The sequence below is a fragment of the Osmerus eperlanus genome, chromosome 15, assembly GCF_963692335.1.
Source record: "Osmerus eperlanus chromosome 15, fOsmEpe2.1, whole genome shotgun sequence".
NCBI classification, from domain to species: Eukaryota; Metazoa; Chordata; class Actinopteri; order Osmeriformes; family Osmeridae; genus Osmerus; species Osmerus eperlanus.
Genome location: NC_085032.1, coordinates 3,019,694 through 3,032,835, shown reverse-complemented (window position 1 = coordinate 3,032,835; position 13,142 = coordinate 3,019,694). Strand labels below are relative to the sequence as shown.

General features: G+C 44.6%; 2 protein-coding genes across 2 annotated transcripts in view; one reads left to right on the top strand and one right to left on the bottom strand.

Annotated features, from left to right (window-relative positions):
- The first annotated feature begins 2,498 nt into the window (after positions 1-2,498).
- On the top strand, positions 2,499-8,917 carry LOC134034961 (clavesin-1-like). The gene is made up of 6 exons (XM_062479700.1): positions 2,499-2,833; positions 3,544-4,126; positions 4,296-4,470; positions 6,332-6,442; positions 6,838-7,061; positions 8,735-8,917. The coding sequence occupies exons 2-6, from the start codon at positions 3,738-3,740 to the stop codon at positions 8,814-8,816; spliced, it is 981 nt and encodes a 326-aa protein (XP_062335684.1). The 5' UTR covers positions 2,499-2,833; positions 3,544-3,737; the 3' UTR covers positions 8,817-8,917.
- Positions 8,918-9,852: 935 nt separating this feature from the next.
- The window catches only part of unm_hu7910 (un-named hu7910), a 38,576-nt gene continuing 35,286 nt past the window's right edge, over positions 9,853-13,142 (bottom strand). The window contains exons 27-30 of the mRNA XM_062480246.1: positions 12,032-12,167; positions 11,858-11,949; positions 11,225-11,358; positions 9,853-11,102 (exon numbers count right to left, since the gene is read on the bottom strand). Of these exons, the coding sequence (XP_062336230.1) occupies positions 10,952-11,102; positions 11,225-11,358; positions 11,858-11,949; positions 12,032-12,167 (513 nt within the window). The 3' untranslated portion in view covers positions 9,853-10,951. The remainder of the gene's footprint in view (positions 11,103-11,224; positions 11,359-11,857; positions 11,950-12,031; positions 12,168-13,142) is intronic.

Here is a 13,142-nt window from a genome sequence, read left to right as displayed (position 1 = left end):
TGCAGATTCAGCAGCTAATAGCCTAATAATAAGACTCGTATCACCAGTCCTGTTGTAACCGAATGCCGATGGTATTTAATATCTCTTACAATGTACTACAAATTAAAAATATTGTTTGTTTAACATGCAAATCATCAGAGCGCGCTTATCACTGCCTGAACTTGCAGCATGTGAACTTACGTAGAAGCTGCAGTGGGGAACGGTGCAACAGAGAAAGATTTTGTTGTCTTGGCCGGAGAAGATAATGTCATTCGATTTGGATGTGATTCTTATAATAGGCATATTCATTTTTCAACCCAGCGCGTTAGCATGAGCAAAGTAGGGCTAAGCCAATTTACGTTTTTCAGGTGGTAGGCTACATCATATTAGACGTTGAACTATGAAAAATAAACCGTTGTTGGCAGAGTTTGCATTCAACGTTTTTCGAGACACCCGGTACTTTGTAAATGTACTTTAATGAAATGCTGCCATACCACAGATTTCTTTGCCATTTTGACTAATAACACCGACAAAGTAAGCCATAGCAGAGTTTGTAGTTCGGCAGCCAATTGTGCTCGTGCCGTGTGCAAAATACCAAACCAAAACAAACCGCAGATTAACGAAAGGGAAAACAGTAACACATTTTCTTTTATATTATATATTTTTTGAGTTGCTTTATTTGTCTTAAATAATATAATCTACAATTTCTGTAGGACATTTCGTTAATTCAGCAATGATGACACAAGCGGGAATCATTTAGTTATTTAGCAGACGCTCTTATCCAGAGCGACTTACAGTAAGTATAGGGACATTCCCCCGAGGCAAGTAGGGTGAAATGCCTTGCCCAAGGACACAACGTCATTTTGCACGGCCGGGAATCGAACCAGCGACCTTCTGATTACTAGCCCGATTCTCTAACCACTCAGCCATCTGATCCCCCTGAATCAGATCTCACACTGCCATAAGGCAGCTCGACTAAAAAAATCTTAATGACCAAGAGCATATCGACCAGAAAATTGACTAGTCGACTGAGTGGGGACAGCTCTACTGAAAATATGCCCCCAAATGCGACTTTTTGGTCTCAGTCAGTTAGGGTCTAACCCTAACCCTGCGTGGAGAAGCTGATGCTAGCCAAACTTCACTGAGGGGATTGTTTGAATGCGCCGGAAATTAAAAACGTTTCTTTTGACATAAGGTTTAGGCTGTGGCATTGAAGACAGCGACGCACCACACAAGCTTGAGTTTAAATACATTATTTAATGTGACATTACTTACTGTACATGCAAGTCTTGAATTGCTTAAATGTATAATGCTGCTAGTACACCATGACACGATTTGATACTTGCTGTGCAACAGCAATGCACGTTGTATCCATGCGTCGTTGCTAACGTGTGCTGACGTTGTGAAGTAGGCTGGCACTGAGTTCCCTTCGTTGACACAAGGCACTTTTTGCCACAAAAATTTGAATTTCAGCCTAAACCGTGCAACGGAACGTAGCCTAAATAAAAATACAAGCAACTCAATCGCTACCAAGATGAAACTTTTGACACCGACTTTGTCTATGTAGTCCAAATATTGACGGATCCTTAGGGGGGCAAAAATAAATTGATTATGCAACTAGGTTTAGTAAGAAGTGAATAATATTCGTTCACAAGTAATAATTACAGGTTTTGTTATTTTGACTTTTTTGTACTTTACTTACAGTTAAGTGCAGTGTAATTGTTTGCCGTGATAATTAAATGCTAGTGTGAAATGACCATTTTGAATCATACAAACTGTCATGATGCATTATTTTAATCCAGGAATTTCTTTTAAAATAGTATCTTCTGGTTTACATGCAGGTCTACATGAGAATGTGATAAATGTTTGCAGTGGACGTATTTAGGCCAGGTAATTGGCTAACAAATTTGAGCAACACCCCCCCCCCCCCCCACCCTGTTGAAATTAACGTATTACTCGAAAAAAGATTAGTTCTTTTTACTGAAAGAGATTCAAAGAACCGAGTCAGTAAAATGATCCGAACTTCTAATCACTACCGCTTACACAACAAACAATACTCTCAACAGCTACCATAAAAGAAACCAAGATTTTGGTTAAATAAAGTCATATACACAAAATAAAAAATGAAAGGTTGCACAAATATTAGTAATTCCTTGACCTGTTACACTGAGCGTTCATTTCTGAACACTGGATGGGTACGGCGTCCAATTCCTGCTCGGCCTTTAACAAATGTATCTCATACAAATCCTATAAACTATGATACTACTACTAATAATATTACCAACGTATAGGCTATCAGTAGCCTATTATAATAATTAAAATATAATTATTTTTTATAAAATATTTATTATAACTATTATTATTATTAGTCGTTTTGTATGTCTTCTAGCACCGCAGTCTACATTGGCATGAAGTGTGAGCACTATTCCGGTGATCTCTCATCACATCTCCGAGCACATCCGTCAGTAATCTCCATCTCCGTCTCTCCTCCTCCGTGTAATCAGCCTCGTCTTCATCCTGTCCCGACGGTGATGCGCTGCTCCACAACCATCACCGGAGCTGTAGCGCCGCGCGTGGCTGCCAAGCGGTCCTTTTCATGGGTCAGAGCATCCTTCTAGTCCGGTTTGATGATCGAGCCTGAGACGGACCAGATGCCATATCGAATGTAAAGCAGTCCAGAATCGTCTTCAGTGATCTTTCTTCTGAGTATTTAGGTTTTTATTTGAACAATTTTCTCAAATTGGTGCGATGGTCCGCGCCAGCAGTGAAATGACAGGCCGATGTGTGCCGAGCGGCCAGACGCTCCGTCGGTACACCTAGCAGGTTTCTATAGGGCGTGCCGATAGGTGTGGGTGTGAGTATAACATTTGTCTTTCTAAACATGTATAATATTCGTGACGATATTCTATATTTTCTGTACCTGTTTTTCATTTTTGGACACGACAGGTTATTGGTGCGGGTGGCAGGTGGTGGTGGTGGCTGCGAGACGTCATCTGACGCAAGTGATATATAAACATCATATAGAAAGCCAAATCCGCTTCGCGTTATCTCTTTTTCATAGATCATTATTATTACAACTGAACATAGACCAACATGCGATGACTGCAGCCCGGATACATGCGAGCTATTTATCTGAACTAATGCATGTCGACCATCACTATGAAGCTGTAGGGAATAACTGGACTTTATTGACTACGTCAGCCTCGTTAATGTGCCAACTCTCCAGTGTCCTGGGGTACGGTGCGGTGAAGGCTAGGGATACTCTTTACCTGGTTAACCTTGAACAATGATTTATAAATTCCTGACCGTTCAACTGGCTTTTGAGAAAACGTCATTATGAATGTAATTTTAATTTATGCTCAGATATGCTTTGAGCTATTACTGTAGGTCTGTGTGACTCTGTGAGTAATAATATTGTACATTTCAAACTCTTTTGTTCTACTCTATTGTTTTGAGAAAAAAGAAAAGCTCTATAATTCCGCTTCTTTTTGAAAGAAATGTCCTATTCTATATATTAAAGGAACATTCCCCCTGACCCATGTTTCTGATCCATTCTGTTTGCAGGCTAGAGGTCAAAGGAGGAGCTGCCTTCATCCCTGACCCCTGACCCCAGGCTAGGGAGGAAGACAGACGCCGTGATGACCACACTACACAGGAGTAGGACAGCAGCCAAATTTGTTTCTTAAGTATAAGGTCCTGAACCCTTCCTAGACCCAGACAGAGAGACTGAACTGAGAGAGGCGGAAGCTGCCAGAACCATGACTCACCTTCACACAGGCCTGAGTCCTGACAGCCTGGAGAAGGCCCGTCTGGAGCTGAACGAGAACCCGGACACGCTGCACCAGGACATCCAGCAGGTCAGAGACATGATTGTCACCAGGCCAGACATCGGCTTCCTCAGGACCGACGATGACTTCATCCTGCGCTTTCTGCGAGCCAGGAAGTTCAACCAGGCCGAGACGTTTCGCCTGCTGGCCCAGTACTTCCAGTTCCGGCAGCAGAACCTGGACATGTTCCAGAGCTTCAAGGTGGACGACCCAGGGATCAAGCGGGCCCTGATGGATGGGTTTCCAGGAGTTCTGGAGACGCCTGACCAGCACGGACGCAAGATCCTCATCCTGTTTGCCTCTAACTGGGACCAGGGCAGGTAGGACTTCACAACCACAACCAAGATTATGAAGGAGGGGGATGGGGGGGGCACCTAATACAAATCAGTGACCATCAAAAATAAGATGGTGACCTAGGATAATATATTACCCTTAAATTAAATACAAAATGTATCAGATAATCTTGTCTGTGTCTCCTCCCCTCTCCAGGAACTCGTTCACAGACATCCTACGGGCTATCCTGCTGTCTCTGGAGGTGCTGATAGAGAACCCAGAGCTGCAGATCAACGGCTTCATCCTCATCATCGACTGGAGTAACTTCTCCTTCAAACAGGCCTCCAAGCTCACACCCAACATCCTCAAACTGGCCATCGAAGGCCTACAGGTAGGCATGTACACACACACACACACAAACACACAAACAAACGCACAAAAACACACACAGAAACACATCCATCCTTGTCTCTCTCTGTCTCCTTTCTTTCTCTTTTAAATTATTGTAAGTAGGCTGAGCCCTGTCCAGGGGACAGGGGTATGTATACAGTTAGGTCAATAAATATTTGGACATTCACACAATTTTCATCATTTTGGCTCTGTATACCACCACAATGGATTTGAAATGAAACAATCAAGATGTGCTTTAAGTGCAGACTTTCAGCTTTAATTTCAGGGTATTTACATCCAAATCAGGTGAACGGTGTAGGAATTACAATACATTTTATATGTGGCCCCCCCCTTTTTAAGGGACCAAAAGTAATTGGACAATTGGCTGCTCAGCTGTTCCATGGCCAGGTGTATGTTATTCCCTCATGGGAGTTCGTTATTTCATTGACAAGGAGCAGATAAAAGGTCTAGAGTTCATTTCAAGTATGGTATTTGTGTTTGGAATCTGTTGCTGTCAACTCTCAATATGAAGTCCAAAGAGCTGTCACCATCAGTGAAGCAAGCCATCGTTAGGCTGAAAAATCAAAACAAACCTATCAGAGAGATAGCAAAAACATTAGGTGTGGCCAAATCAACTGTTTGGTACATTCTTAAAAATAAAGAACGCACTGGTGAGCTCAGCAACACCAAAAGACCCGGAAGACCACGGAAAACAACTGTGGTGGATGACAGAAGAATTCTTTCCCTGGTGAAGAAAAACCCCTTCACAACAGTTGGCCAGATCAAGAACACTCTCCAGGAGGTAGGCGTATCTGTGTCAAAGTCAAAAATTAAGAGAAGACTTCACCAGAGTAAATACAGAGGGTTCACCACAAGATGTAAACCATTGGCGAGTCTCAAAAACAGGAAGACCAGATTAGAGTTTGCCAAAAAACATCTAAAAGACCCTGTACAGTTCTGGAACAACATCCTATGGACAGATGAGACCAAGATCAACTTGTACCTGAATGATGGGAAGAGAAGAGTATGGAGAAGGGAAGGAACTGCTCATGATCCAAAGCATACCACCTCATCAGTGAAGCATGGTGGAGGTAGTGTTATGGCGTGGGCATGTATGGCTGCCAATGGAACTGGTTCCCTTGTATTTATCGATGATGTGACTGCTGACAAAAGCAGTAGGATGAATTCTGAAGTGTTTCTGGCAATATTATCTGCTCAGATTCAGCCGAATGCTTCAGAACTCATAGGACGGCGCTTCACAGTGCAGATGGACAATGACCCGAAGCATACTGCGAAAGCAACCAAAGAGTTTTTTAAGGCAAAGAAGTGGAATGTTCTGCAATGGCCAAGTCAATCACCTGACCTAAATCCAATTGAGCATGCATTTCACTTGCTAAAGACAAAACTGAAGGGAAAATGCCCCAAGAACAAGCAGGAACTGAAGACAGTTGCAGTAGAGGCCTGGCAGAGCATCACCAGGGACGAAACCCAGCGTCTGGGTGTCTATGGGTTCCAGACTTCAGGCTGTCATTGACTGCAAAGGATTTGCAACCAAGTATTAAAAGTGACAATTAGATTTATGATTATGTTAGTTTGTCCAATTATTTTTGGTCCCTTAAAAAGGGGGGGGGGCACATATAAAATGTGTTGTCATTCCTACACCGTTCACCTGATTTGGATGTAAATACCCTGAAATTAAAGCTGAAAGTCTGCACTTAAAGCACATCTTGATTGTTTCATTTCAAATCCATTGTGGTGGTATACAGAGCCAAAATGATGAAAATGGTGTCAATGTCCAAATATTTATCGACCTAACTGTATGTGTATCATCCTGACAGTCATCTCTTCTCTGCTCTCCACAGGACAGCTTTCCTGCCCGCTTTGGAGGCATCCACTTTGTGAACCAGCCGTGGTACATCCATGCCATGTACACCATCATTAAGCCCTTCCTCAAGGACAAGACCAGGAAACGAGTAACTCTTCCTGCTTTCTCTAAATCTCATGTGTAAAACCTTTAGTGCAGTAGCTAGTTATCACCCTGCCTGCAGCAGTGAAAGTTGTTTGAATGTTTAGTTAGCTTCTCAGAGTCAGGGGGTGGGAATGCTGAGATGAAAGGGGTTTAAGTTTCAAGTCACTTCAAGTGAGCCAATTAGAAAACAGCTTCTTTCATAGAGAGGACACCTGGTAGCTTAGTTACCATGATCTTGAATCCTCATTTTAAAATCACATAGTCAATGTTATGGAATAATGGTTTGTGTATTTAAACAGTATTGTGTATTTTATCCCTCTCCTTCTCCTCCCTCCATCTCTCTTCCTTCCTCCTTCTCTCCCTCTCGGTCCTTCTGTCTCTCCCTCCCTCCTCCACCAGATCTTTCTCCATGGTAACAACCTGAACACTCTGCACCAGATCCTGCAGCCAGACTGCCTGCCATCAGAGTTTGGTGGGACACTTCCTCCCTATGACATGGGCATCTGGGCACGCTCGCTACTGGGGCCCGACTACCATGACGAGACCGAGTACACCCTCACCTATGATGCATTGCATGTCCGAGAGAACTACCCTGGAGGAGGAGAGAAGGAGCAGATGAAGAGGTGAGGGAGGAGAGAATGGGTAGACAAAGAGGTGAGGAGAAAAGAAGTAGATGAAGAGGTGAGGTGAGGAGAGAACGGGTATATGAAGAGGTGAGGGAGGAAAGAAGGGGTAAACTGAGGTGTGCACTTGTCATGAGGAGAGTTAAATCAAGCATACCTCTAAAATGAGAACCAGCATAATCAGAGCAGAATAAAATAGAACTGTAAAAAAATACAGTAGTATAGAGTAGAGCAGTGTAAAGTAGAGCAGTATAGAGAAGAATAGAGGAGAGGAGTATAGAGTAGAATAAAGTAGATCAGTAAAAAGTAAAGCAGTATAGAGTAGATTAAAGTAGAGCTGTATAGAGTACAATAAAGTAGATCAGTAAAAAGTAGCGCAGTTTAGAGCAAAAAAGAAGAGCAGTATAGAGCAAAAAAAATAGTACAGAGGAGAATAAAGTAGAGCTGTAAAAAGCAGTATAGAGCAGAAAAGAGGAGAGGAGTATAGAGTAGAATAAAGTAGAGCAGTAAAAAGTAAAGCAGTATAGAGCAGAGTAGAGCATCTTAGAGCAGGCTAGTAAGGAGCAGAGCAGTTGAGGGTCCAGACTCAAGCTGTCCCTCTTGTCCTGTAATGACCGTCTGCTGTCGGAAGTGGCAGAATGATTAACCAGCCTGCCTCCAGTCAGTAAACACATGTCAGTAAATCACTATTGTCCTGAGGTTAGAGGGAGGCATTAGGCATAGTGTGTATACATGTGTTTCATATGTTTCTTACTTTATGGACCATTAGAAAAGTGCACACACACACTCACTCTGAGCCATGGAAGACCAGGGCCATGCCAGAACATTCTAAACTAGGACTGGCTGGTTGGCTGGCGAGATAAATACACAAACTTCTTCCTTTTCTTAATTTAACCAACACTTGAACAGCTGTAATGACAGGCATTTCTACAGCATATTTTGGGTAGAAGGAGGTCTATATATATATAGTGCATCTGCGGTATTAGGACCATAGATGGTAGTCAGAAGGTCAGTTTCAGATCCCTGTCGGACGGTGGTACACATCATCACCAGAGAAACGAAGGATCAGAAGGAGGACAAAGGAGAGAAGAGAGGGAGGAAGGGCAGGGCAGCGGGTGAGGGCAGTGAGGAAGAGGAGAGAGGGAGAAGAGAGAGAAGGTAGATGTAAGGGCAGGGAGGGAGAGGAGAGAGGGACGGAGGGAGAGGAGTGAAGGAGGCCAGCCTGGTGAGGGTGTGGAGCACTAAGCTAAGCACTAAGCTCCTGAGTATCTGGTATTAACTGGGTCTCAGTCAACAGCAGATTAACAACAACAACAATCCTGATTCATCCTCCCCATATCCAGCTGGGGCAGGTCAAACTCACCAATCAGTGGCAGCAGTCTGAGCTTCCAATCACAGCGTAGTATTTTCTATGTAGTCTTTTCTTCTTTGCAAGGTTCTGTCTGGTCCTCAGGATTCTGTCTGGTCCTCAGGATTCTGTCTGGTCCTCAGGGTTCTGTCTGGTCCTCAGGATTCTGTCTGGTCCCCAGGGTTGTCTGGTCCTCAGGATTCTGTCTGGTCCTCAGAGTTGTCTGGTCCACTCTGATACTGACATGGAGCAGCTTTTGTATTACTCTGCAATAAGCAATATGACTCCTCTTGATATTAAAGCATTGTGTGTGTGTATGTTACAGGTCCCAGTCCGCTGTGGAGCCAGGGACACTAAGACAACAGGACAGAGACAACACTGCACAGCCTCTTCTGGCCCTGGACTGATATGTATCACATACACAATAACGAAGCTGGAATATCACACGCTTTCACACACACACACCACACATCTCAGCCTTGACTGTTCAGACCTTTGCCAGGTGACTATCTGGACTATCTAGAGGACCTAAATAGTGTTCATGAGCTGATGTATCTCATCTTCACACCTATCTCTCTCACACACACACACAATATCACACATTCCTCACCCCCCCTCTCACACACACTCCTATCTTTCTTTCTCTCATTCACACACACTCCTCATCCCCTCTCTGTCATACACTGCTCACCCCTTTCCATCTCTCACACACTCACTCCTCTCCCTGCCTCACACACACACACACACACACACACTCCTCACCCCTCTCCCTGTCTCACACACTCCTCTTCCTGTCACACACACACACTCACACACCTCACCCCATCTCACACACACACACACTTCTTTTCACTCAACCCCCTCCTCAGCCATCAGATACCAGCTGTTCAGATGTACATGAAGCCGATAACATAGAATGATGAAACATGTCTGTCTTACTACTACTGTATGATGAATATAATTATTACTGTCACTAGGAAAACAGAGTTCTTATGTTGTAATGTTCCAGAGCCCTGCAGCAGAATGCCAAATTCTACGGCCCCTCCTGTAGGCTGGGTTGCTGTTTTTATGAACGTAATTTATTTGAAGATTGTATATTCTCCATCAGGGCTACTCCACAGACCAATGACCTCCATCCTACAGCAATGGATTTGATTCCACTTTAAAAGAATGTATAGAAAAGCATTTCAAGCTGTGTCATGTGCTGTTTATTGTGTGTGTGTGTTCTCTTGTTTAACTACTTTTCCTGGGCTTCATAACCACATACCTTTTTCAGGGTTTGGTAAGGGGGTTAAGAAGAGAGTGGCAGGGTTGGAATTACATTACGCGTCAAGGTTTTAGTTGTTAGAGATAACCCCATTTTGAATGGGAGGGAATTGTGGGGCCCCATTAGGATGGAAAAACATGTGTGAGTGTGTGTGCATTGTATTTACAGAATGACAGTTTTGGACATTGGTAATGTTTTATTTAAGTGAAAAAGCTGTACAGTTGATGTGCAATTATTCAGTGTTAATTACAAATGTACACAAACATCAGACCCAGTGGATGGTGACAGGCTGAGCAGTTCCTACAGGACAGTGAGTTCAGAGACAGGTTGGATTTCTGCACATAGACGAAGCTGTGAGGCAGTGGATCTGGACACAACAGGGATAGCACTACTTTCTGGTCCATCTCCCAAGGCACATTGAATAATGTACTTTGTCTTCAACATACAAATACATTGTGTGTCTATTTTGGCATTATATACTCAACGTAAGCGTACAGAAAACACATTATTGGTAACGGTCAAAAGAGAATTGGCATGATGGATAAAAGGTTCATAATGTATAGAGAGGCCATACTGAGAGTCTAAACAGGTGCTTCTAAACTAGACAGGCCAACCTAAACCTGCTGCTGTGTTTAACAGCCACCTGGTCAGGATCCAGGGGTTATGAGTTGAATGGGTGTGAACCGATGGGCTGTACAGTTCTGCAGGTGCCTGCTATCTCCGACGATGTACCCTAGGTTGGACTCAGTGCTTAAGGAAGAAACAAGCCCTATTTTCGCTGGGTCTAACCAAGCTGACATTATCTACCGATACCTCAGAAACCAGTCAGCCACTAACCAGTCAGTCAGCAACCAGTCAGTTAGCAACCAGTCAGCAACTAACCAGTCAGCCACTAACTAGTCAGTCAGTAAGCAGTCAGTCAGTGAGTGATCCACCAAGTGGTAGGTTCTCCAGCATGGCCTCTAGGCAGCACAGTGCGTCCAGCAGGTGCTGACAACATGGCGTTTCAGGAAGCAGGTTCACACGCATACACCACCACACACACACGCACACACTACCACACACCCCTACACTTCCCTACACAAACACCCCTACACAAACACCTACACACACACACACACAGTCAGGCTCTGGGCTCCTCTCCAGGCCTCAGATGTCCCAGTCTCTGCTGTGAGACATCCTAACAGTGACCAGATGCCCCTGTCCCACCCTGCCAAGAGAGGCCCTGAAGCCTGCGTGTGCAGCAGTGTGCAGGTCTGGAGCTCTTCCGGGTGTCTAGATGGGAGAGAGCACCTTCCGCTGGTGCTGGCTCAGCTCTGGGTGCCACACGTCTATGATGAAGATCAGTCTGTAGCTGTCCGAGTCCTGCCACACTTCATGTTCAAACGAGTCATCAAAGATGAGCACCTTCCCCTCCTCCCAAACCCTGAGGAGACAGAAATCTAACTTCATACTACAGCATGTGTGTGCGTGTATGTGTGCGTGTTTGTGTGCATGTGTGTGTGTGTGTATGTTAATGTTAATGTGTGTGTGTGTATATGTGTGTACCTGGTGTCGTTGGTGCAGCGGATCTTGCATCCCTGCTTGGGGATGACCAACCCCAGGTGCATCCGCAGACGACAGTTAGTAGGACCAGTATGAGGCCACACATGGGTACCTGGCTGCATCACAGAGAACTTGATCTGGAGGATGACAAAGGAAGAGAGATCAGGAGAGAGATCAGGACAGAGGAGGAGAGGGAGAGAGAGAAAGAGATCAGGAAAGAGATCAGGACAGAGGAGGAGAGGGAGAGAGAGAAAGAGATCAGGAAAGAGATAGGGAAATTAGGAGAGAGGGAGAGAGATCAGGAAAGGTAGAGAGATCAGGACAGAGGAAGAGAGATCAGGAGAGGGAGAGAGAAAGAGATCAGGGATGGAGGAACACAGATCAGGAGAGAAGAGAGATCAGGAGAGAGAGAGATCAGGTGGGTATTCCAGGTAGCGGGTTTAGTGATAACTTTGAGTTGGTTAACCCTGAAAAGCGGCATACTCCATGGTAACTTACTCTGTGAACCTAACCTGCTCGCTAAGATCTGTGAATGTGTGTGTATGAGTACCTGAGTGTTTGTATGTACCTGTGTGTGTGTGTATACATGCGTCTGCATGTGTGTGTGTACATCTGTGCGTGTGTGTTTATCCGTACCTGTCCTCTTTTGCAGCCTGTGGCCTCAGAGTAGCGCTCCAGTAGAGAGCAGGTCCTGGGAACGCTGCGACACGCCTCCCCTGCCTTCTTCCCTGCTCAGGAGAACAGGGTTGAAGATACCCCTACACACTGAGGAGGGGCTGTGTCTGCATACGTACGTACGCATGTGTGTACCTTGCTGCCAGAGTGTGAACTGGCCCCACTCCCCCTTCTCTCTGAGGTTCTCCTCTTCAGGAAGGAACAGGCCTGTGGATGTGTCCATCACAGACAGAGCCTCGTCCCTGATCACACGCCAGTTCTTCTCTAGGGCCTGCGGGAGGGGGCTAACCATGTTAGACACACACACCCACACACTCCTTCTGCTGCCATACACACACAGGCCCTCATGAAAATGAATGTGTATGATCTAAAACAAGCATACTGGTAATGAGGTGTTACGTTGTTAAAAGATGTCTGTGTGTGTGTTTAATGATGTTTGTAGATTGAACATGGTTTTGGGCCACGGATGGTGGTAGCCTGTCTTGAATAATTATGCCATTAGTAGTGAACATGAAATGATTGTGGTAGCCTGTCTTTTATTTATCTTTAATAAAAATGAACTCCATGCCTTGACACCTGTGTTGTTCCTTCACTTTTCAAGCGTAAGGAACCTGTTTGTGCTGGCCCAAGTTCCCCTAGGCTTGAGGCCGATAACAATTGGGGGCTCGTCCGGGATTCTTCCCGTTTAGGAGCCAGTTCTGAGGAAGATGGCGACATCCGAGCCACGGCAGGTACTCCAATGGAAAATCCATAAGACGCTACTGCAGCTGAATGCGAGTCAGCTGTATCAGCTAGCTGTAACTTTGGACAATGAAGACGATGCTGAACTTTCGAAACTCTCTGAACTGGACCTGTTTTATCACATTTCGGATTACATGACAGGACCTAAAAGATGAAGGCATGTCCCGGCTACTCCATATGCAGGACACCATAAATGAAATGATCGCCATTTGTCCACCTGTACATTCAAGATCATTCTCACCTACAAACATTCCGTTACCTTCAGTCCACACCACATGCAATGAAAATACAGGCAGTCAGACACCACAAACGCATATTGACTCTGTAAACACGGGTGTTGTTAAGACACATACTGATCAGGTGGTCAGAATCACGGATGTAACAGCTCTCTTGCCTCGTAGAGAATTTAAAATCCAGGGTGGACAAATTTCAGATTCTGGGTCAGAAATATCATACACCCATATTGGTAAACAAATTGATGAGGCCATTGAAAACGGGATCACAG

What these genes read in the sequence shown, in the direction of transcription:
- LOC134034961 (XM_062479700.1), top strand. Translation starts at nt 3,738, where the DNA reads ATGACTCACCTTCACACAGGCCTGAGTCCTGACAGCCTGGAGAAGGCC. An exon ending in TGGCCATCGAAGGCCTACAG is followed by an intron (nt 4,471 to 6,331) that starts GTAGGCATGTAC and finishes TGCTCTCCACAG; the next exon opens with GACAGCTTTCCTGCCCGCTT. An exon ending in GAGAAGGAGCAGATGAAGAG is followed by an intron (nt 7,062 to 8,734) that starts GTGAGGGAGGAG and finishes TGTATGTTACAG; the next exon opens with GTCCCAGTCCGCTGTGGAGC.